At 46.9% G+C, this 23,630-nt stretch overlaps 1 protein-coding gene across 1 annotated transcript in view; it reads left to right on the top strand.

Annotated features, from left to right (window-relative positions):
• The window catches only part of PAAF1 (proteasomal ATPase associated factor 1), a 74,582-nt gene that overhangs the window by 28,582 nt on the left and 22,370 nt on the right, over positions 1-23,630 (top strand). Inside the window, exons 6-9 of the mRNA XM_082244294.1 lie at positions 5,687-5,837; positions 8,133-8,327; positions 11,035-11,126; positions 15,340-15,455. Of these exons, the coding sequence (XP_082100420.1) occupies positions 5,687-5,837; positions 8,133-8,327; positions 11,035-11,126; positions 15,340-15,455 (554 nt within the window). The remainder of the gene's footprint in view (positions 1-5,686; positions 5,838-8,132; positions 8,328-11,034; positions 11,127-15,339; positions 15,456-23,630) is intronic.

Raw genomic sequence — 23,630 nt, 5'->3', positions numbered from 1 at the left:
CAATATACGCAAGCCTTTTGCTGTACCAAGTAGGTTCAAGCTGCGTTAGCCTTTCACGCCCGCCACTGATGAACGTTGGTGTGTGCCACCTCCGGTGGATCACGCGGTGGCAGTTTTGAATAAGTCCACTGCGATTCCTGCAGAGGACACCCCGGTGTTCCGGGATGCTACGGACAGGAGGCTGGAGTCTCTTGCCCGTCATACTTACTCTATTACGGGTTCTATGCTGAAGGCTCTTTTTGCTTCGCTTATGACGGCCCAGGCTGTCCCGAATTGGACGCAGGTGTTTAGACGCGTCCTGGTGGCTGATTCAGCCTCACCGGCGACATTGGATATGGTGGATCAAATCCATCAGGGTGTCATGTATTTGTGTGACGCGGACTTGGATATAGTTCCATTGGCTGCACGTGTACACAGTGTGGCGGTGTTGCCTCGCCGCCTGGTTTGGTTGAAATGTTGGTCTGTGGACCAATCTTCGCGCAAGACCTTAGCCAATCTGCCCTATGATGGATCTCGCCTTTTTGGCGAATCCTTGGATGCCCTGATAAAGGGGGTCACGGGTGGTAAGAGTACGCTCCTTCCCCAATCCCACAAGGCTAAGGCTGCTCATGGTAAGAAGAATGCTTCTTTTCGCCCCCCTCAGGGGTCCTTTCGTACCTTTCGGTCGCACTACAAGGGCAAGCCATTCAAAGGCCAAGGCTCCCAAAAGAAGCCGTGGCCAGGTAAGCAGAAGTTCGGCCAGTCCGGATCCGCTGCCCATAACAATGCGGCCTGAAGGGGCGCCCTCACCCAGTTCTGGGGTGGGGGGACACTTGCTCGGTTTTCTTCAACCCTGGCTGGCCCGTGTTCGGGACAGGTGGGTTCAGGAAATCGTTCGGTCTGGTTACAAGATCGAGTTTCTCTCTCTCGGACGGAGAGCAGATTTTTTCCCTCAAATCTTCAGCTGTCTCCGGAGAGTTTGCGGGATCTGCACCTGGCGGTGCGGGACCTGCGGGCTCAGGGAGTGGTGGTTCCGGTGCCTCATCAGGACAGATTTCGGGGGTTCTATTCCAATCTGTTCACCGTGCCCAGGAAGGAGGGCAAGGTACGTCCAATTCTGGACTTAAAAGCTCTGAACCGCTTAGTGCGGGTTCGCAAGTTCCGCATGGAATCCCTGCGGTCGGTGGTGGCTGCCCTGGTTCCGGGAGAATTCATGGCCTCCATCGACTTGAAGGATGCGTACCTTCACATCCCGATTTTCGAGGGTCACCAGAGGTACCTTCAATTCGCCATTGCGGAGGATCATTACCAATTTGTGGCGTTACCCTTTGGTCTCGCCTCGGCTCCGCGGGTGTTCACCAAGGTGCTTGCACTGGTTCTGGCTTTGTTGAGAGCCCAGGGCATCTCTGTCCTGGGGTATCTGGACGATATTCTGGTCTGGTCTGCGACCAGCCAGGGTCTGGAAAGGGATCTGTCTATCACGCTGCAGACTCTGCAGGAGTTTGGTTGGACGATAAATTTTCCAAAATCGACGCTGTGCCCGTCGGTTCGTCTTCCCTACCTGGGAATGATCCTGGACTCGGTCCAGGCGAAGGTCTTCCTACCGGACGACAAACTCAGGACTCTTCAGGAAGCTGTCAGGTCCCTCAGGGACGTTCCGTGCTCGTCACTCCGGACGTGCATGAGATGTCTGGGATTGATGGTCTCGGCTTTCGAGGCGATTCCCTTCGCCCAATTTCACACGCGGGGTCTCCAAGCGGAGATCCTGTCCAGGTGGGACGGGCAACCGCAATTTCTGGATCTCCAGATTTCGTTGAGCCATCGCACCAGAAGGGATCTTCTGTGGTGGCTCCAGTCCCCGACGGTGTCGGGGGGCAAGTCTTTTCGTCCTCCTTCGTGGACAGTGATCACCACGGATGCCAGCCTGTCGGGCTGGGGTGGTGTTCTGTCCGCCCAGGGGACTTGGTCGGTGGGGGAATCCTCCCTTTCCGATCAACATTCTGGAATTACGAGCGATAAATCTCTGCCTTCGACGTTGGACGGACAGGCTGCAGGGCTGTCCGGTTCGGGTGCAGACGGACAATGCCACGGCGGTGGCTTACATCAATCACCAAGGGGGCACCAGGAGTGCCCGAGCGGCTCGGGAAGTGGCCGACATTCTGTCTTGGGCCGAGACAAACGTCCCGGCGATATCGGCGGTTCACATCTCGGGGGGTGGAGAACTGGCAGGCGGACTATCTGAGCCGCCAGACCCTGGACCAGGGGGAATGGTCCCTTCACCCGGATGTCTTCCAGATGTTGTGCGCGAAGTGGGGTCTTCCGGAGGTCGACCTGTTCGCGTCTCGTCTGAACAACAAGGTGGAAAGGTTCGTGGCAAGGACGCGCGATCCTCGGGCAGACGCGTCAGACGCGTTGGTAGTTCCGTGGCATCAGTACCGACTGATGTATGCATTTCCACCGATTCAATTGCTGTCCAGGTTCCTTCGCAGGTTGCACTCGGAACAAAACACAGTGATTCTTGTGGCACCAGACTGGCCTCGCCGGTCCTGGTACGCAGACCTCGTGAATCTGGCTGTCGACGGCTCGGGGCGTCTGCCTCTTCAAGAAGATCTTCTGTCTCAAGGGCCGATATTCCATCGTGCTTTACAGTCGCTGGCTTTGACGGCCTGGCTGTTGAAACGGAGGTCCTGAAGGATAGGGGTCTCTCTCCTGAGGTCATTCACACTTTGATCAATGCGAGTAAATCTTCCTCGGGGAAGGTCTATTACCGTACTTGGAAGGCCTATTTTGCCTTGTGTGAGTCCAGGGGGTATTCCCCTCGCACCTACTCGGTGTCTAGGGTGTTGTCCTTCCTTCAAACGGGTGTTGACCAGCGTTTGGCTACGATCAAGGGTCAGGTGTCTGCGCTGGCCAATCTTTTTCAACGTCATGTGGCATCTAACTCCTTGGTTAGCACTTTTGTTCAAGGGGTGCGACATCTGGTCCCTCCTAGGAGGGATCCTCTGCCTCCTTGGGACTTGAACCTTGTTCTGTCCGTGTTACAACATGCTCCCTTTGAACAGATCAGGGAGGTCTCGTTGTCTATGTTGTCCAAGAAGGTTGCCTTTTTGGAGTGTCGGAGCTGGCAGCTTTGTCCTGCAGGTCTCCGTATCTGGTCATTCACTTGGATAAGGTGGTCTTGCGACCTAACCCTTCTTTTCTTCCGAAGCGTGTTTCGGAATTTCACCTCAATGAGGACATTGTCTTGCCTTCGCTCTGCGCGAAGCCTAAACATCCGAAGGAGGTGAAGTTACACTCTTTGGATGTTGTTCGGGCGATTAGGGTTTACCTTAAATCGACTGAGTCTTTTCGCAAGATGGATTCTTTGTTCTTCCGGAAGGTCCTCGGAAGGGCATGGCGGCGTCGGCTTCTACCATCGCCAAATGGATCAGACAGACACTTGAACAGGCATATGTTTTGAAGGGAAAAGTTCCTCCTATGCCTGTGAAGGCGCACTCTACCAGATCTCTGAGTACGTCTTGGGCCTGTCGTCATGGGGCTTCTGTAGCCCAGGTGTGTAAGGCGGCGACTTGGTCGACTTTACACACTTTCACAAAATTCTACAGAGTGGATGTTCAGGCATTGGCAGATGCTTCCTTTGGCCGCAAAGTTCTTAGTGCGGCAGTTCCTTAGGGTCCCTTGTTTTTGGACCTTTGTCTGTTTGGGATATGTTTCTTATCCCTAGGTTATTTGTTTTTTCCTGGGTTGTTGCTCCTGTTGAGCAAGTTTTTTCATGTTGCCCAGCTGGTTTCCTTCCTTTGGTAAGGTTCCTTTCTCTGATGTGGAGACTGCGTTGCCTTTAGGCGCGGCTGCGTTTCCCACCCCTCATGTTTGCACTGCTTTGGGACGTCCCCATTGTGACGAATATGAAGATGGCGGCGACTGTCGGAGGACGTAAGAGAAAACGGAATTTTTGTAAAATCTTACCTGTAAAATTCCTTTCTCTGAGTCCTCCGACAGTCTCCGCCCCCGCCCCTCTTTTGGGGTTGGTTGTATACTCTACTGCTATTCCACTGAAACTGAGGTATGGATACAGGAAGTAGGAGGGTATTGACTGAGGGGACCACCCCCTGGGGGTGGGATATGTTAAAAATTTTAATATTAACATATTCTGTTGCCTAGCTACTCCTACGGAGCAAAGTCTAATACCCCATTGTGACGAATATGAAGATGGCGGCGACTGTCGGAGGACTCAGAGAAAGGAATTTTACAGGTAAGATTTTACAAAAATTCAGTTTTTCCCCCTCAGTTCTCCCCCGATTCTGTCTTCACTCCCCGCTTCACAAGCTCCAGGCTGGTGAACCCGGGAGTGTGAATTCTGGCACAGATCGCCAGTGAAGTGCGGGGATCACAGCTTCATAGCCTGGCTGTTTCTGTGTCAGTCAATGACAGATTCCCATGTGAAGAGATGATCAGTGAAGAACATGTTCTCCCCCGATCATTTCTGTTTCATAAACTGAGAATGATCGGAAATGAGCCGTGATCAGCAGGATCACTGCTCATCTCCTTTTCATAAAAGGACACCAAAGTATGTAAAAAAAAAAAAATGTGTACCGTATATACTCGAGTATAAGCCGAGATTTTCAGCATGTTTTTTCATGCTGAAAATGCCCCCCTCGGCTTATACTCGAGTCACTGTCTTTTTAAAAATGGCGCCGACGTGTCACCGCGCATGCCCAGGAATAGCCGAACGTGTACGGGCTTTCCCGAGCATCGGCGGCACATTTGTGGTGACGTATTGGCGTTGGGCATCGCGTTTTTTAAATCGAAGGCGCCTCACCGAAAGGTAAGTGCGACTCCTCCACAGCCCCTGCTTTTCCTCATGCAGTGCTGCGGGCATGGTACAGAACATTCACCTGTACCATGCCCACAGCACTGCATCTCCTGTGCCATGCCTGTACATACTGTGCCATACCTATACCTACTGTGCCATGCCTATACCATGACCTGTGCCATGCCTATACCATGACCTGTGCCGTGCCTGTACCATGACCTGTGCCGTGCCTGTACCATGACCTGTGCCATGCCTGTACCATGACCTGTACCATGACCTGTGCCATGCCTGTACCATGACCTGCCATGCCTGTACCATGACCTGTGCCATGCCTGTACCATGGCCTGTGCCATGCCTGTACCATGACCTGTGTCATGCCTGTACCATGACCTGTGCCATGCCTGTACCATGACCTGTGCCATGACCTGTGCCATGACCTGTGTCATGACCTGTGCCATGACCTGTGCCATGCCCTTAACATGACCTGCGCCATCTCCTGCACCATGCCCGCAGCCCCTGTTTTGTGTCTCGTGGTGGTCCAGTTGGGTCCGGTAGCTGCTGCATTTCCCACCCTAGGGTTATACTCGAGTCAATAAGTTTTCCCACTTTTTTTTGTTAAAATTAGGGGCCTCAGCTTATATTCAGGTCAACTTATACTCGAGTATATACGGTATTTAAAAAATGTATTAGCATTTTGATAAGGGAGGGAGGAACCAGGAAATGCAAATTATAAGCAGCTTAAAATGCAGCTTTATTGAAACCGCTACCCCTAACTTAGTCTGCATATCAATCTGACGCCATCCCTTTCCACCATTCCATTGTCCTCTTTTGTTTTCTTCAAATCCCAAGGAACTTGTGTATAGATTTGATGTAACAGGTCTGCTCTTCCTCCAGAGAGTCCTGGAAGGTCACGTCTTTGATGTCAACTGCTGCACGTTCTTCCCATCCGGTATGGTCGTGCTGAGCGGCGGGATGGACGCTCAGGTGAAGATCTGGTCGGTGGAAAATGCCAGCTGCCCCGTCACATTCAAAGGACACAAAGCAGGTTGGATAAAACCCACCTACAGAACCGATTACACAATTTGGGTTATCATTCTAACATTTATCTGAGGGTAATTTTGCCCATTCTTATATTAATGATTTTGTAAGGGTCATAAATTGAAGTGATTGTAAAGTCTCGTGTTTTTGTTTTTTTTAACCACTTCCTTACGTATATGGTGTCATATGACGTCCTGGGGTTTAAGTGGAGGATATCTGAACGATGGGTGCAGCTGCAGCTGGGTGTATAATTTTTTTCCGCCGGCGATTCACTTCACCATAAGAACAATCAGAGTGGCTGTTCAGCCGCTTGATCATTCTTACAAGCGTCGGGAGGGATGTCCCGTCCCGCCACCCTCCCTTGCTTCTACCAGCTCGCCCATGCGATTGGCAAGCCAGAGAAGGAATCAGCCAGCGCCGGAAGTACACTATAGAGTCTGCTGAGGACCAGATGGCCCCCGGCAGTCCCTATGACTCTCGGAGGCCCTGGCGCGACGTGATGACGTCACGCCTGGCCTGACAGTTGTCAATACTGCCGTGATCTCGGCTCTATAGCTGAGATCCTTTTTTTTTTTTATTTCAGGCTTTTTAGCCTGTAGAAAAGATCTGAGGCTGGCCATACACTGGCCAAAATATCGGGCGAACTCATTCTCGAAAAACGAAAAATCGGGCATGAGAGCCGACGATCGTGCCATCATGTAATGACCGAATTCTGAACAATAAATCGTTCAATGGACATAAATGAATCAGTTTTTCGTTCAGTTTGTCACATATGCCGAGTGCAAACAGGTCGGCCGAGAAACACATTAATTAACCTTTCAATTTATCGTTTGTTTATCATTCGGCCGGCGGATTTTCAAAACTGTTCTTTCGGTTTTTCGGCTCAGAAAAGTTAAAAACGATTTTCTATTTGTGCCCATTAACTGGAGGAAAGACGAACAATCTGACAAAATGACAGATTTTCGAATGATCTTTCGGCAGTTGTATGGCCAACATAAGTCTTATTGACCCCAGATCTCTCCATAAAGAGGACCTGTCATTCACTATTCCTATTACAAGGGATGTTTACATATAAAAGTGATCAAAAAAAAAAAAAAATTCAAGGGAAAGTGTAAAAAAAAAATAATAAAAAATAAACAATTTTAAAGTGCCCCCGTCCCCGGGTGTTAGCATGCAGAAGCGAACGCATGCGTACGTCGCGGCCACATATGTTAACGGCATTCAATCCATACATGTGAGGTATCACCGTGAACGTTAAAGTGAGAGCAACAATTCTAGTCCAAGACCTCCTCTGTAACTCTAAACTGGTAACTTGTAAAAAATGTTTAAAGCGTTGCCTAGGGAGATTTTTAAGTACTGAAGTTTGGCGTCATTGCACGAGTGTGCGCACTTTTAAAGTGTGACATTTTAGGTATCTATTTACTCGGTGTAACATTATCTTTCACATTATATAAAAAAATTGGGCTAACTTTTTTGTGTTTAAATCACGTTTGAAAAATTTCTGTGCAAATACCATGTGACATAAAAAAATGCAATGACCAACATTTTATTCCCTCGGGTCTCTTCTAAAAAAAATATATATAATGTTTGGGGGTTCTGAGTAATTTTTCTAGCAAAAAAAAAAATGATGATTTTTATATGTAGGAGCGGAGAGTGCCAGACATGGACTGATATGGAAGTAGTTAAATAACAATCATATTATACTTCCCTCCTCTGTGCACAGAGAGGGTTTTGCACAGAGCAGCCCGGATCCTCCTCTTCTCGGGTTCCTCTTCGCTGCTCCTGGGTCCTCCCTCCAGTCGAGTGCCCCCACAGTAAGCAGCTTGCTATGGGGGCACCCAAGCCGAGCTGCAGCTCCGTGTGTCCATTCAGACATGGAGCTGCCGTTAAGCCCCATTCCCTCTCTCTCCTGATTTGTTAACTGACTTCGATTGACAGCAGCAGGAGCCAATGTGTCCCAGCCAATCAGGAAGGAGAGTTCCGGACAGCCTAGGGACTCGTGGACATCGCTGGATAGAGAGGGGGCTTAGGTAAGTATTAGGGGGTGCTGGTGAGGCTTTTACACACAGAAGGCTTTTTATCTTGATGCATAGAATACATTAAAATAAAGAACTTTTTGCCTTTGCAACTCCTTTAATTTTTTGAGTATGATCAGTGTGCGACATAAAAGCATTACATGATATTGTTGACACAAATATAATGAGCCTTCTGGCACAGGAACACCACAAACCCCCGCAGCAGGTTTCAGAAGCCAAGTACAAAAATGCCCCGCACGGTGTAAGAGAATTCCTCTGTTTTGCAGGAGTCTTTGATCTGGCGATAGTGGACCGTGGGAGGAATGTCGTGTCCTGCTCACGGGATGGAACAGCCAGGCTCTGGGATTGTGGGAAATCCTCATGCATTGCTGTTGTGGCAGATTGCGGAGTTCCCATTAATGGAATATCTCTCGGCGTCGCAGACAATACAGTTAATCTTGGTATACCAGAGACAACTCCCAGTAAGTGATATTGATTTTGTTTTTTCTTAGATCTGTGTAAGGGAAATTATTTTGGTTCCTCATTTATGGTTAGGACTAAAAAAATGAAATTATTTTTTTGTATTTTGTTCTTTTTTTTACTTTTCCTTTTTTTACTTTTCCTATCTCTTTCTTACTTGTTGAAAAAGCCCATTGTTTATAGAGCTTGATAGCATAAGCTGAAATTTATACAAGGGAATTGGATCAGAAAACCTCACCCCCTAGTAGAAGTGACTTCTCTCCCTATGAGTAGTGACTCCTTCCCTTTGGAACGCTAACCCCTTCCCTCTAGGAGCACTAACTCCTCCCCTTTATGGCGGTGACTTATTCACAATCGGACAGGTCTGTCTGAGATTTCCATCAAAGCCATCCTCATGGCAGGAAACTCCTGCTGTGTTGTGACTTTGGAAACCCATAGTGCTCTAAGAAGCCTTTTGTCATATACAAAATGTTTATTTGTAAGACAAAATGTATAGAACTACAATAAAAGCAGATAAAACACATCAGTTTAAAGTGGTTGTAAAGCCTAAAGTTTTTTTTTTTTTTTTTTTTTTACCCCAAACACTTACCTGAGCCCGATCTCAGTTATTTCCCCGAAAGCAGCGGCGTGTCTCTCTCTCTCTCTCCCTCTCCCTCTTTCTCTTTCTCTTTTTCTCTTTCTCTCTCTTTCTTTCTTTCTCTTTCTCTCTTTCTTTCTTTCTTTCTTTCTCTTTCTCTCTTTCTCTTTCTTTCTCTTTTTCTCTTTCTCTCTCTCTTTCTCTCTCTCTTTCTCTCTCTTTCTCTCTTTCTCTTTTTCTCTTTCTCTCTTTCTCTTTCTCTCTTTCTCTCTTTCTCTCTTTCTCTTTCTCTCTTTCTCTCTTTCTCTTTCTCTCTTTCTCTTTCTCTCTTTCTCTTTCTCTCTTTCTCTCTTTCTCTCTTTTTCTCTTTTTCTCTTTCTCTTTTTTTCTCTTTCTCTTTTTTTCTCTTTTTTTCTCTTTCTCTCTTTTTCTCTTTCTCTCTTTCTCTCTCTCTTTCTCTCTTTCTCTCTCTCTTTCTCTTTTTCTCTTTTTCTCTTTCTCTCTTTCTCTCTCTCTCTTTCTCTTTTTCTCTTTCTCTTTTTCTCTCTTTCTCTCTCTCTCTTTCTTTTTTCTCTTTCTCTCTTTCTCTTCCTCTCTCTCTTCCTCTCTCTCTCCCTCTCTCTCTCCCCCTCTCTCTTCCTCTCTCTCTCCTAATCTCAACCTCTCTCTCTCTCTCCTAATCTCAACCTCTCTCTCTCTCTCCCTCTCCTTACTGGACTCCTCATTGGCTCCTGCTGCTGTCAATCAAATCCAGAAACCAGAGCTGAGCTGTACTGCATGTACACAGTGCGGCTAGGGATTGAGACCCCATGTGTACCCCTCCTAGCAAGTGGCTTTCTTGAGTATACTCAAAGGCAGGAGGAGCCAAGGGTGCTCATGGGGGACCCCAGAAGAGGTGGGTTGGTCTGCCCTGTGCAAAGCTATTGCACAAATCAGGTAAGTATAACATGTTTGTTAAAAAAAAAAAAGTGAGCCTTTACAATCACTTTTACCACTTGCTGACTGCCCCAGGTATATATACTGCGTGGCGGCGGATCTCGGATTTCACTCTTCTGGGTCTGTGGTACACACGCACGCCGCCAAAGACCAGCTCCCACTGGACACAGCAGGATCCAATCAGCAGGTCCGCCAGACCCGCCAATTGTTCCTCACAGCCAAAGCACCCCCACACAGTTAGAAAGCACTCCCTAGGAGCACAGTTAACTCTTCGATCGCCCCTGATGAACCCCTTCCCAGCCAGTGTCATAAGTACAGTGACAGTGCATTTTTTTAGCACTGATCACTGTATCGGTGTCACTGGTCCCCAAAAGATGTCACTTAGTGTCAGATTTGTTCGCCGCAGTGTCGCAGACCTGCTAAAAATCGCTGATTGCCACCATTCCTAGTAAAAAAAATAATTCCATAAAAATATATCATAGTTTGTAGATGCTAGAACATTTGTGCAAACCAATCAATATGCGCTTATTGGGATTTCTTTTTTTACCTAAAACATGTAGCAGAATACATATTGGCTTAAACTGCTGAAGAAATTTGATCATTATTATTATGGAGTATTAAAGCTGGATTCCAGGCATTAACAAAATACCCTTGTAGTGATACTTTACAGTGATAAAACTGCAGCTTCTAGTAAGTTCTCACATGGAGTGTTAGAGAAGACCAGGGTAACACATACTTTGTCCTCTGTGTAGCTGTTTCTTTGAATTCCAAGACAGAGCCTGGCCTCAGCAAAGGTTGCTGCCTGGCAGTCAGTGGAAAGACACACTTCCTTCCATAGACTTTAAAAGACCTAGAGGGCACAGGCTGGAGTAGGGAGGAAGAGGTTTGCATAGGCCATTGCTGTGCGACCAGTGTAACCCTGGAGGGCCAAGCAGGGAAAAGGTTTGTAGGGTTTCTGCTTTTACCTCCTAACTGCATGCCAGTCATGCATACTGCTGAAATGTGTGGGAGTCCCGTCAGCTGTATAAAGGGAAAGCAAAGCTTGGGTCTGTGCTACAGAAAAGGTTCATGGGGCAGGGATGGGGGGGCTCGGAGATCTGGGGAGAATGGACAGGACTGCAGAGAGCCCCTTTCTCCACACAGTACTTCATTTAAAGGTAAATAGAAATAGATAAATTGTTTTTAATGTGTTGCAGGTGACAGAGAGATCGGTACAGAAGGGAAGCTGCTGCTGTTGGCACGGGAAGATAAAAAGTTGGAGGGCGTCAGTCTGCACAGCCGCCAGTCTGTAAGCACATCTTCTGTTGGTTTATATGTTTATTAAAGATGAAGTAAACTCTTCATTTTTTTGCATCGCATACTAGCACATTATGTGACATTTACATCCAAACGAAGCCTTCATCATCCCCGCTGGCAGCTGCATCCATCTTCTGCCATCTTCCTTCCTGGTCTCTTGACTCTGGCTGTGCTACTGGCCGGGAGCCGCGTGACATCCCTCCCACGCATGCGCACAGGAGCCACCGGTCACGGCACAGGGCTCTGAAGAAATAGAACGGGCTGCCGTTTCTTCAGATCGCATGCGCCATTGACTGCATGAAATGTAAATATCTCCTAAACAGTGCATGTTTAGGAGATGTATACAGTACCTATAAGTAAGCCAGCAGGGGATCGTCGTCCTGGGCTATTTATACAATCTCCTCTGTGAGCAGAGTCTTCAGCTGCACTGGCGGAAAATCTGGAAATCCCCATACTAACTCTACAGGAGTTCGGCTGGATTCTGAATCTTCGGAAGTCAGCCTTGGTCCCTTCTACGAACCTAGACTATCTGGGGCTGACTCTGGACTCAGCCTTAGCCAGAGTATTTCTTCCTCCGGACAAACTTCTGACACTGCAGGTTGCAGTTCGTCTCCTGCTGACCAGCAGATGGTCATCCTTCAGGACTTGTATGCGGGTGCTGGGCCTGATGGTGTCAACCTTTTTGAGGCGGTCCAGTTTGCGCAGTTCCATACGAGGTCCTTGCAACGTTAGATTCTCATCATATGGGACAAGAATCTGCATCCGTCGGGCCTGGTATGCCGACCTGGTGCGACTGGTTGCTGACGTTTCCTTGGAGGCTTCCCATCAGGGAGGATCTGCTGTCCCAAGTACCAATCTTCCAGCCTGCTTTACAGTTGCTGGTTTTGTCGGCTTGGCTGTTGAAAGTCAGGTAATGAAGGATGGAGGTTTGTCTGAATCGGGGTTTCCTACGCTGTTAAAAGCTAGGAAATCTACTTCTTGGAAGATCTACCATCGTACGTGGGAGATGTACATTACGTGGTGGGAATCCCTTGGGGTTCCTCCTCGCTCTTTTTCGTTGACTCGGATCTTGACCTTCCTTCAACGGGGGGATGAACAGAAGTTGGCCTTTAGTAATATCAAGGGCCAGGTGTCGGCCTTGGCGGACTTCTTCCAACGACTCTTAGCTACAGCTCTGGTGCGTACCTCTCTTGGTACTTTTAGGTTCTCTAGCAGTCTCCCTTTGAGAACCTTTGGGAGTTTCCCCTGCTTACGCTGTCCCAGAAGGTAACCTTTTTGGTGGCTACCACCTTTGCGCGCTGGGTGTCAGACCTGGCGGCGTTATCCTGTCATTCACCTTATCTGGTGATTCACAGGGAAATGGTGGTGCTTCCTCCCTGTCCGTCATTCCTTCCTAAGGTGGTCTCTGATTTTCATTTGAATGAAGACATTGTGTTGCCTTTCCTGTGTCCCAGGCTTAAACATCTGAAGGAAGTTGTCTTGCATGCCTTGGATGTGGTCCGGCAATTAGGGTGTACCTGATAGCTATGTAATCCTTCAGGAAGTCAGAATCTCTATTTGTGCTCACGGATGGACCTCGTAAAGGGTTGTCCACTTCCTCTGCGACCATTTTCTAGATGGATCAGAGAGACGGTGGTTCAGGCCTATTCTATCAGGGGTCAGGTTCCTCCTTTTCCTGTCAAGGTGCACTCTACTAGGGCGCTTAGTGCCTCCTAGGCCTTCAGTCATCAGACGTCAGTGACGCAGGTTTGCAAAGCGGCCTCCTGTCGTCGGTGCACTTTTACAAAGTTTTATAAAGTGGATGTGTTGGCATCTGCGGATTCTTCCTTTGGTCGCAAGGGTTTGCAGGCTGCTGTTTGAGAGGACCTGATCCTCTTTGAGGGCGTATTGTTTTTTTTTCAGGTGAGCTCCAGTTTTTTGGTTGAGCCCCTGTTGCCTGGTTGGCTATCGTTTAGCCTTAAGAATTTTTTGCGGTTTCCCACCCCTCATGTTTTACACTGCTTTGGGATGTCCCAGTGGTTAAGAATACCAGGAGCTGTGTCCGTCAATGAAGGAAAGGAAATGGGATTTTTGTCTTACCGTAAAATCCATTTCTCTGATGTTCATTGGTGGACACAGCACCCACCCCTCTGTGGAGTTATAATTCTCCTGACACTGCTTGTAACAAACTGAGTGACTATAGCAGAGATAGGGAGTATACCCCCTGGGACTGCCCATTGGTGTAGCCAGAATTATTTTCTGCCTAGTGTCCTACTCCTGTAGGGGGCAGTATAACCCAATAGTTAAGAATACAAGAAGCTGTGTCCGTCAATGAACATCAGAGAAATGGATTTTATGGTAAGTCAAAAATCCCATTATTTTATTATTATTATTATTATACAGGATTTATAGGACGCCAACAGTTTGCGCAGCGCTTTACAATGTGAGGGAAGACAATACAGTTACAATACAATTCAATACAGGAGGAATTAGAGGGCCCTGCTTGTTAGAGCTTACAATCTAGAAGGAATATATACACTATATTACCAAAAGTATTGGGACGCCTGCTTTTACACGCACATGAACTTTAATGGCATCCCAGTCTTAGTCCGTAGGGTTCAATATTGGGTTGGCCCTCCCTTTGCAGCTATAACAGCTTCAACTCTTCTGGGAAGGCTGTCCACAAGGTTTAGGAGTGTCTATGGGAATGTTTGACCATTCTTCCAGAAGCGCATTTGTGAGGTCAGGCACTGATGTGGGCGAGAAGGCCTGGCTCGCATTCTCCACTCTAATTCATCCCAAAGGTGTTCTGTCAGGTTGAGGTCAGGACTCTGTGCAGGCCAGTCAAGTTCCTCCACCCCAAACTCACTCATCCATGTCTTTATGGACCTTGCTTTGTGCACTGGTCCATATCATTTGGTGGAGGGGGGATTATGGTGTGGGGATTGTTTCTCAGGGGTTGGGCTTGGCCCCTTAGTTACAGTGAAGGAAACTCCTAAAGTGTCAGCATACCAAGACATTTTAGACAATTTCATGCTCCCAACTTTGTGGGAACAGTTTTGGGATGGCCCCTTCCTGTTCCAACATGACTGCGCACCGTGCACAAAGCAAAGTCCATAAAGACATGGATGAGCGAGTTTGAGGTGGAGGAACTTGACTGGCCTGCACAGAGTCCTGACCTCAACCTGATAGAACACCTTTGGGATGAATTAGAGTGGATACTGTGAGCTAGGCCTTCACATCCAAAATCTGTACCTTACAAATGCGCTTTTGGAAGAATGGTCAAACATTCCCATAGACACACTCCTAAACCTTGTGGACAGCCTTCCCAGAAGAGTTAAAGCTGTTATAGTCCCAATACTTTTGGTAATATAGTGTGTCTGGGATATATACAGATATTTGTATATAACCCGCTTAATAGCAATTTTTGGAAATCTCATCAATTATTTAGAACAAATGGAAAAGTGAGAGAAAATGTATATACCCTTCTGCAAGATAGTCATGGAAATAATCAAACATTAAAAAAAGGTGACCGCACTCCGAAAATTGAAATAAAAAAAGGAGTAGTTTATTCTTCATCACAGGCATCTATAAAAGACTGGTAAGACATGGGACAGGGAAAAGGTTGACGCGTTTCACGACACAAGGAGTCGCTTACTCATAACCATACACTCTGTTTGGTGGGCCAGTGGCCTAAATGGCTATTTAGGTGCCACATACAGTAAGCTTATCCCCCACCCAGCTTAGAAACTACGTAAAACACTAAAAGATGCCATTTCACCCTCTGCCAGCCACGTCCCTAAAGAGAACTTATCTGTAGAGCCAAGTCTACAAATTGGCATGGGAAGGGGTGATGAAATCTACCCCAGGATGCAGGCACACAATAAAATCTTCCTCCCAAACCTGGGGATTTCACTTTTATGCAGATAACAACTTTTCATGAAGTCAGACATTGCCCCACCCCTGCACATCCCATTACATGTAATGCATTCAGAAAGTCAATAGACAGCTGCACTGCAATATGGGAAGGGAGTTTGTGAGCTCAGAGAGGGATCATCTTATGAAAAGACAGGGGTGTAGAACCGCTTTTTGTGGTGTCTTTTATTTTCCCCCCATATACCAGGTTGCCGTGTTGCTAATGGTTCTCTTTGTAGCCAAGAAGGACCATGGAGTTTTTGTATGTTTCCTCTTTGTAGCGATCCTGAGGAGTTTTCTCTCTTTGTCAGGTTTTCACTTTTGATGGGTCAGATGCCTTCAACTGCTGCACGTTCCTCTCCAGCCTCGTCATCCTGGCCGGGAGTCAAGATGGAAACATCTACCAGCTGGACATCCGAAACACAAAGTGAGATATCTCACACACATCGTCACCCTGTTGTCCTGGGAAGATTTGTTTATGCACAGGACTATGATTATGGGAGGATAAACAGACGTTTCCTTCTTCAGCCTAGTAAACCTGCCAATGGCATATACTGTGTGTGTGTATGTATGTGTGTGTGTGTGTGTGTATATATATATATATATATATATATATATATATATATATATGCGCTCCTCCACCTTCCGTTTGAGGATGCCCCACAGATGCTCAATAGGGTTTAGGTCTGGAGACATGCTTGGCCAGTCCATCACCTTTACCCTCAGCTTCTATAGCAAGGCAGTGGTCATCTTGGAGGTGTGTTTGGGGTCATTATCATGTTGGAATACTGCCCTGCGGCCCAGTCTCCGAAGGGAGGGGATCATGCTCTGCTTCAGTATGTCACAGTACATGTTGGCATTCATGGTTCCCTCAATGAACTGTAGTTCCCCAGTGCTGGCAGCACTCATGCAGCCCCAGACCATGACACTCCCACCACCATGCTTGACTCTAGGCAGGACACACTTGTCTTTGTGCTCCTCACCTGGTTGCTGCCACATAGGCCTGACACCATCTGAACCAAATAAGTTTATCTTGGTCTCATCAGACCACAGGACATGGTTCCAGTATCCATGTCCTTAGTCTGCTTGTCTTCAGAAAACTGTTTGCAGGCTTTCTTGTGCAGAGGCTTCCTTCTGGGACGACAGCCATGCGGACCAATTTGATGCAGTGTGTGGCGTATGGTCTGAGCACTGACAGGCTGACCCCCCCCCCCCCACCCCTTCAACCTCTGCAGCAATGCTGGTAGAACTCATACGTCTATTTCCCAAAGACTCTGGATATGACGCTGAGCACGTGCAACCAAATAAGTTTATCTTGGTCTCATCAGACCACAGGACATGGTTCCAGTAATCCATGTCCTTAGTCTGCTTGTCTTCAACAAGCCGTTTGCGGGCTTTCTTGTGCATAATCTTTAGAAGAGGTTTCCTTCTGGGACGACAGCCATGCGGACCAATTTGATGCAGTGTGTGGTGTATGGTCTGTGCACTGACAGGCTGACCCCCCCACCCCTTCATGGTTGACCATGGTGAGGCCTGTTCTGATGGAACCTGTCCTGTTAAATGGTGGTTTGGTCTTGTCCACCGTGCTGCAGCTCAGTTTTAGGGTCTTGGCAATCTTCTTATAGCCTAGGTCAGTGATGGAGAACCTTGGCACCCCAGATGTTTTGGAACTACATTTCCCATGATGCTCATGTGCTCTGCAGTGTAATTGAGCATCATGGGAAATGTAGTTCCCGAAACATCTGGGAGGCCAAGGTTCGCCATCACTGGCCTAGGTCATCTTTATGTAGAGCAACAATTATTTTTTTCAGAGCCCCAGAGAGTTCTTTGCCATGAGGTGCTATGTTGAACTTCCAGTGACCAGTATGAGAGAGTGAGAGCGATAACACCAAATTAGACACACCTGCTACCCATTCACACCTGAGACCTTGTAACAGGAACGAGTCACATGACACTGGGGAGGGAAAATGGCTAATTTGGCCTGATTTGGACTTTTTAATTTAGGGGTGTACTCACTTTTGTTGCCAGCGGTTTAGACATTAATGGCTGTGTGTTGAGTTATTTTGAGGGGACAGAAAATTTACACTGTTATACAAGCTGTACACTCACTACTTTACATTGTAGCAAAGTGTCATTTCTTCAGTGTTGTCACATGAAAAGATATAAAATATTTACAGAAATGTGAGGGGTGTACTCACTTTTATGGGGTACTGTGTGTATGTATGTACTGTATGTGTGTGTGTGTGTGTATGTATATATAATATTTCAATTGTCTGAGTGTCTTGATCTTGATGTTTATTTGAGATATATATATATATATATATATATATATATATATATATATATATATATATATATATATATATATATATATATATATATCAAATTAACATGAAGATCAAGACATTTGAAAGAGCATATATAATCCAAGGTGTGAAAAGAGGGCTATGACCCACCATAATGATGGGGAAATCAAGCTTTGTTTTTTTATGCTCTGTCAAATATCTGTGAGCGCCTTTGTCCTTACATCCCTTATAACATTTAGGGTGTGTTGGGATCAACTATTGTGTGCCCATTGATTTTAGAACAGGCAAGATTGGGGATGAAGGGGAGAGCAGAGGGTGATGGCTTAGTAACACCAAGGGGGAAGGAAGGGGGTGGCATGTGTGGTGGTGGGGACTTTGGAGGCATGGTCCTACTGGGAGATGAGGGTCAGACTGAGCCGGTGTGCAGGTTGGTGTTAAGCGGGTGCCAGAGTGTTGAGGGCAAGGATGGTTATGTATGCAGGCAGCGTAGTGGGAGGGTTAAAGCGATAATAAAGTTTTTGTTTTGTTTTTTTTTTTCTTTTTAACCACTTAAGCCCCAGCCCTATTTCGGACACTTTTTGTTTACAAGTTTAAATCAGTATTTTTTCCTAGAAAACTACTTAGAACCCCCAAACATTATATATATATATATTTTTTAGCAAAGACTCTGGAGAATAAAATGTCGGTCATTGTAATATTTTTTATCACGCGGTATTTGCGCAGCGGTCTTTAAAGCGCCATTTTTTTGGAAAATGTTTGAAAAATCACATTTCACTAATTTTAAAAAATACTAAACAGTAAAGTTAGCCCATTTTTTTTGTATATTGTGAAAAAACATGTCACGCCGAGTAAATAGATACCCAACATGTTACAGTTTAAAATTGCGCCCCCCCGTGGGATCGCGACAAACTACGGTCAATAGAGATCTCAATCTGCGACGCTTTAAATTTATTTAACGGTTACCAGTTTTGAGTTAGAGTGTAGCTCTTTTTTTTTTATATTGCTCACGCTCTGGCGATCGCGGCGATACCTCACATGTGTGGTTTGAACAGCGATTTCATTTGCGGCTCGACTTCCGTATACGTTTTTTTTGTGCGCGAGCTAACGGTGACGGGGGCGGCTAAATTTTTTTTTTTTTTTTTTCCCATTTATTTTATTTATTTTTTTAACTTTATTAAAGTTTAAAAAAAAAAAAAAAAAATCTGATCAATTTTATTGCTGTCACAAGCAATGTAAACATCCCTTGTGACACCAATATGTAGTGACAGGTACACTTTATGGAGGGATCGAGGGTCTAAAAGACCCTAGACCCCTCCACTACACTTCCCTGTATGCAAAACGCCGAAAACTGCATTTTTGCATACAGCCGTTTTTCAAATTTGCCGCCTTTTGCAGCACAGTAACCCGGAAGTGACGTCATGGACGCCGCCTCCGGGTTACGTCATCGGAGACCCGATCGATGCCGTTTCCGGCATTCATCGGGACTCCATCCAGCCGGCGGACGTGCCGGCTGGGTGCTCGGGGCTCCCGGTGGAACGGGAGCCCCGGGCAAAGCCGCGGGAGGGGGGGGGGACGTCCCCTCCCGCCCCCCCGGGTACCGATCGAGCGGCTCCCGAGCCGCATCGGTCGGTACCGACGGAAAGCCAACCATCGGCTCTAAACCACGGTACCGGGATGGTGCCTTTAGCTAGAGGCATCATCCCGGTACACTACCGCAAAATTTACCGACGTAGACCTACGTTAGTATGCGGTAAGTGGTTAAATAACAGACATGTCATACTTGCCTGCTTTGTGTAATGATTTTGCATAGAGCAGCCCCAATCTTCCTCTTCTCAGGTCCTTCGTCTGCATTCCTGGCGCTTCCATCCTGCCAAATGCCCCTACAGCAAGCAGCTTGCTCTGTGGGCACCCAAGCCGCTTCTCTTGTGTCCATTCACACACAGAGCTGTCATGCAGCCTCACACCCTCTCCCACTCCTGATTTGCTCACTGACTGTAAATGACAGCAGTGGGAGCCAATGGCTCCTGCTGCTGCCTCAGCTAATAAGGAGTGAGAGTCCTCCAAGAGCTGATGCTTCCGTGCGCATCGCTGGATCGAGATGGGGGTAGGAATTGGGTTAACATTTTGCTTTGGTCTGCATTGGCAGATGTTTGTTTAACCACTTCAGCCCCGGAAGGTTTTACCCCCTTAACGACCAGGCCATTTATTGCGATTCGGCACTGGGTTGTTTTAACTAACAATTGCGCGGTCGTGTGACGCTGTACCCAAATACAATTGATGTCCTTTTATTCCCACAAATAGAGCTTTCTTTTGATGGTATTTGATCACCTGTGTGAGTTTTTTAGATTTTGCGCTATAAACAAAAAAATTGACAATTTTGAAAAAAATATATTTTTTTTTACTTTCTGCTATAAAACATTTCCAATAAAAAAAAAAAAAAAAAAAAATCTAATTTTTTTTATCAGTTTAGGCCAATTTGTATTCTGCTACATATTTTTGGTAAAAAAAAAAATCCCAAAAAGTGCAGTTTAATTGGCTTGCGCAAAAGTTATAGCGTTTACAAACTTTGGGATAGGTTTTTGGACTTTTTATTTTTTTTGTTGTTTTTATTAGTAATGGCGGCGATCAGCAATTTGTAGCGGGACTGCGACATTGCGGCGGACAAATCTGACACTTTTTGGGGACCAGTGACACCAATACAGTTATTAGTGCTAAGTATGTACTGTTACTGTATAAATGACACTGGCATGGAAGGGGTTAATACTGGGGGTGATCAAGGGGTTAAGTGTGCTCCTAAATTGTGCTTACTAACTGTGGGGGGTGGAGGGGGGCTCTCTGTGAGAGACACACAGAGATCTGTGTTTCAGCTTAGCTGAGACACACAATCTCACTGTGCCTGTCTAACAGGAGAGCCGCCTGCTTTGTTTACATAGGCAGGCGGCTCTCCTGTCAGTTTCTCTAAAGATCGAAGGGGGCCAACGGCGATCGCGCCCACTCCTCCGGTGGTTTGGCTCCCACTGTGTCTAATCACAGCGGGAGCACGCCTCCGAGACCGCGTGCACATAATCACGTAGATCTAGGTGATTATGCACAGCCAAACCGAGTAAATCTGCGTGGGGCGGTCGGCAAGTGCTGAAAGCCTTCCCTTCAGTCTTGTACAGTTGTACAGACTCCTCTCCTGGACTGAAATGGCTTACTCTGATTTCACTGCATACTGTGAGCTTCTCACAATGTTCATTAACCACTCTACAACCGCTCACAGTAATACTACTGCGGCAGAGTGGTTCGTTATCGTCCAGCGACGTACTATTAACGTCGTTGGACACTCCCCCTTCTGGAGGCTCGCTCCCGCTGTTTTCATTCACAGCGGGAGTCGGGCCAGGGGAGGAGCAGCGGCGTTCGCCGCTGCTCTTACCCGATCGTCGGGGATCGAGTCTGGAGATCCGCCCGCTGTGTGTAAACACAGCGGGCGGATCTCCATAGTGACAGGGAGTGACAGATCGGACTGTTCGGCATAGCTGGACATCCGATCTGTCCATGACTCACACAGTCACCTCCCCCCCTACACGTCAGTAAGCACCAGGCATACATTAACCCCTCCCTCTCCAATAAAATTAACCCCTTCCCTGCCAGTGTCATTTTTACAGTAACAGTGCATATTTATAGCACTGATTACTGCAGTAATGTCACTGGTACCCCCAAAAGTGTCAAAAATGTCAGTCAAGGGTCCGATCTGTCCGCCGCAATGTCGCAGTCCCGCAAAAAAAATCGCAGATCGCCGCCATTACGCGTTAAAAAAAAACCCACCAAAAATGACAGAAATCTTTCCCTTTGTTAGTAAACGCAATAACTTTTGCGCAAACCAATCAAAATACGCTTATTGCGATTTTTTTTTACCAAACATATGTAGCATAAAACAAATTGGCCAAAAATGTTTAAAAAAATTGGTTTTTACATCTTTTTTGGGGGGAATTTCATATAAAAAAATGTTAAAAATATTGTTATTTTTTCAAAATAAACGCTCTTTTTTTGTTTATAGCGCAAAAAGTAAAAATCGCACAGGTGATCAAATACCACCAAAAGAAAGCTCTGTTTGTGGGAAAAAAAGGACGTAAATTTCGTTTGGGTACGGCGTCGCACGACCACGCAATTGTCAGTTGAAGTCACAGCGCCGAATCGCAAAAAGTGGCCTGGACGGAAGACAGCAAAATCCTCCGGTGGTAAAGTGGTTAAGAGGATGCAACAAGTCAGATAGAGCCCGCCTCCTTTCCTGGCTGGAGGACGTCCTGGTATTATGTAGCTGTTTCTTCTCCAGCCTTATTGTTCCTGGCCCACCCCTTTCATTCATTGCATTTCACTTCATTCAATCATGGGGCTCAGTATAACGTGTGGGCAGTACTTAGGGTGGCCTACATGAAAATACATTCTGCTTAGGAACACCAGATTCTCTATCCATCTACATCTATATACCATTTCGGTATTTTTAAACCTCCTCTCAAGAGCCCAGCCCACTACTTGCATCAGGACTAAGGTCTATTGAGAGGAGTACTGATGTCGGGGGCTGTTGATCACTGTATAAAATAGCAGCAAATCAATGAAGATACCAAAAAAATGCATATTAATGGTATAATAATAAAAATGTACATAACTCAAAAGTGCAAAAAAAAAAAAGTCCACATTAATTCAACGTGCTCAATTAGTGATTGGTGAAATGAAGGTTCCGGGCTGAATAGTGGGCCACCACTTAAAGCGGAGTTCCAGGCACAGAAGAAAATTTTCAGTGAACATACCCCCGGGACAGTCAGGGCTAGTACATTCCACAATGGCTAGCCTCTGATCTGTCCCGGTTTGCACTTACCTGCAAGAAGAAATACTCACTTATAAAATTTCTTCCACAGCGTTGCCATCTCTCTTGTGGGCAGCTGAAGCCGGCGCGGTCCTCTTCTGCGTCTTCTTCCGCGTCTTCTTCTCCCAGAATGCGCCTGCACCGGCCCCTCTCGTCACTTCCGGTGCGGCGCCGCATTCCTCCACAGCTTCTGGGCATGCCCAGAAGTGACGAGCGGGGCCGGTGCAGTCGCATTGATTCCTGGGAGCGATGACGTTCAGCTCCCAGGAATCATTGCAAGCCAGGAAGTGACGGCGGAGCCGCGGCACAGAGGGATGAAGTGAAGAATAGGTGAGTATATTCGATCTCCAATTACAAGGTGAGTTAAAAAAAAAAAAAACCTAACTATCCAATTCCTTTTCAGGTGAAGGAGAACAAGCGGACGGGCACAAAAAAAAAAGATCGATTTTGTGCCCGGAACTCCGCTTTAAGTCCACTGCCTCCTTGATTCCACTCCCATCAGCTGCCAACTAGTTGCCCCCCATTTTCATGGTCAGCGCTACAAGCGCAGTGTAAACACAGTTATATCCAGAGATCCTCCTTAGATTGCCAACTCAGACCGAGCTTCTCCTCCCCCATGTAATACAAGAGGAAACAAAGGGAAACCCACTAGTGCAATACAGTTTTAAACTCAAACGTTTATTGATATTAAAGCTAACATAATTTCACTCACATAACATAAAACACTTAGAGTCGGTTCACACTGATCCGACTCAAAGTCATCCCGAGTTCGGGCGACTAATGAAGTCGCCCGTGCAGCGCGACTTCGGCGCAGCTTGCAACGACTTCCCATAATGGAAGTCAATGCAAGTTGCTCCGGCTTTGCCAAAAAATAGTGCAGGAACCTTTTTCTAAGTCGGAGCGACTTGAGTCGCTCTGATTAGAACGGTTCCATTGCACAGCATTGGAAGCTACTTGTCCAAGTCGCCTGACAAGTCGGATCACTGTGAACCGGCAGTCAGCGCATGTAAAATAGGAGTCTGGGGTGTTTCCCACGTCCTCACCACCTCCATGCTGGTTCACCAGACATAGAGGAACCGCCGCCGATCACCCGATCACCTCCCTGATCTGCCGTGTAGCCACGACCGACGTGTTTCATCATATCCGACATTGTCAAGCATGGAGGTGGTGAGGACGTGGAGAACACCCCAGACCCCTATTTTACATGCGCTAAATGTTTTATGTTATGTGAGTGCAATTATGTTGGATTTAATATCAATAAACATTTGAGTTTAAGCGCCGGTTCACATTACCGCGACGCTACTTGCAGGGGCGACCTCCGAGATCGCGCGCCGCGACCTCGGAGCGGCCGCCACGGACTTCATAACATTGAAGTCTATGGCGGTCGCCTCCTGGTCGCCCCAAAGAAGCTCCGGACCCTTTTTCTAGGTCAGAGCGACTTGTGTCGCTC

The sequence above is a fragment of the Pelophylax lessonae genome, assembly GCF_965119305.1.
Source record: "Pelophylax lessonae genome assembly, chromosome: 2".
Taxonomy (NCBI): domain Eukaryota; kingdom Metazoa; phylum Chordata; class Amphibia; order Anura; family Ranidae; genus Pelophylax; species Pelophylax lessonae.
This window is presented reverse-complemented; position numbering and strand designations above follow the sequence as displayed.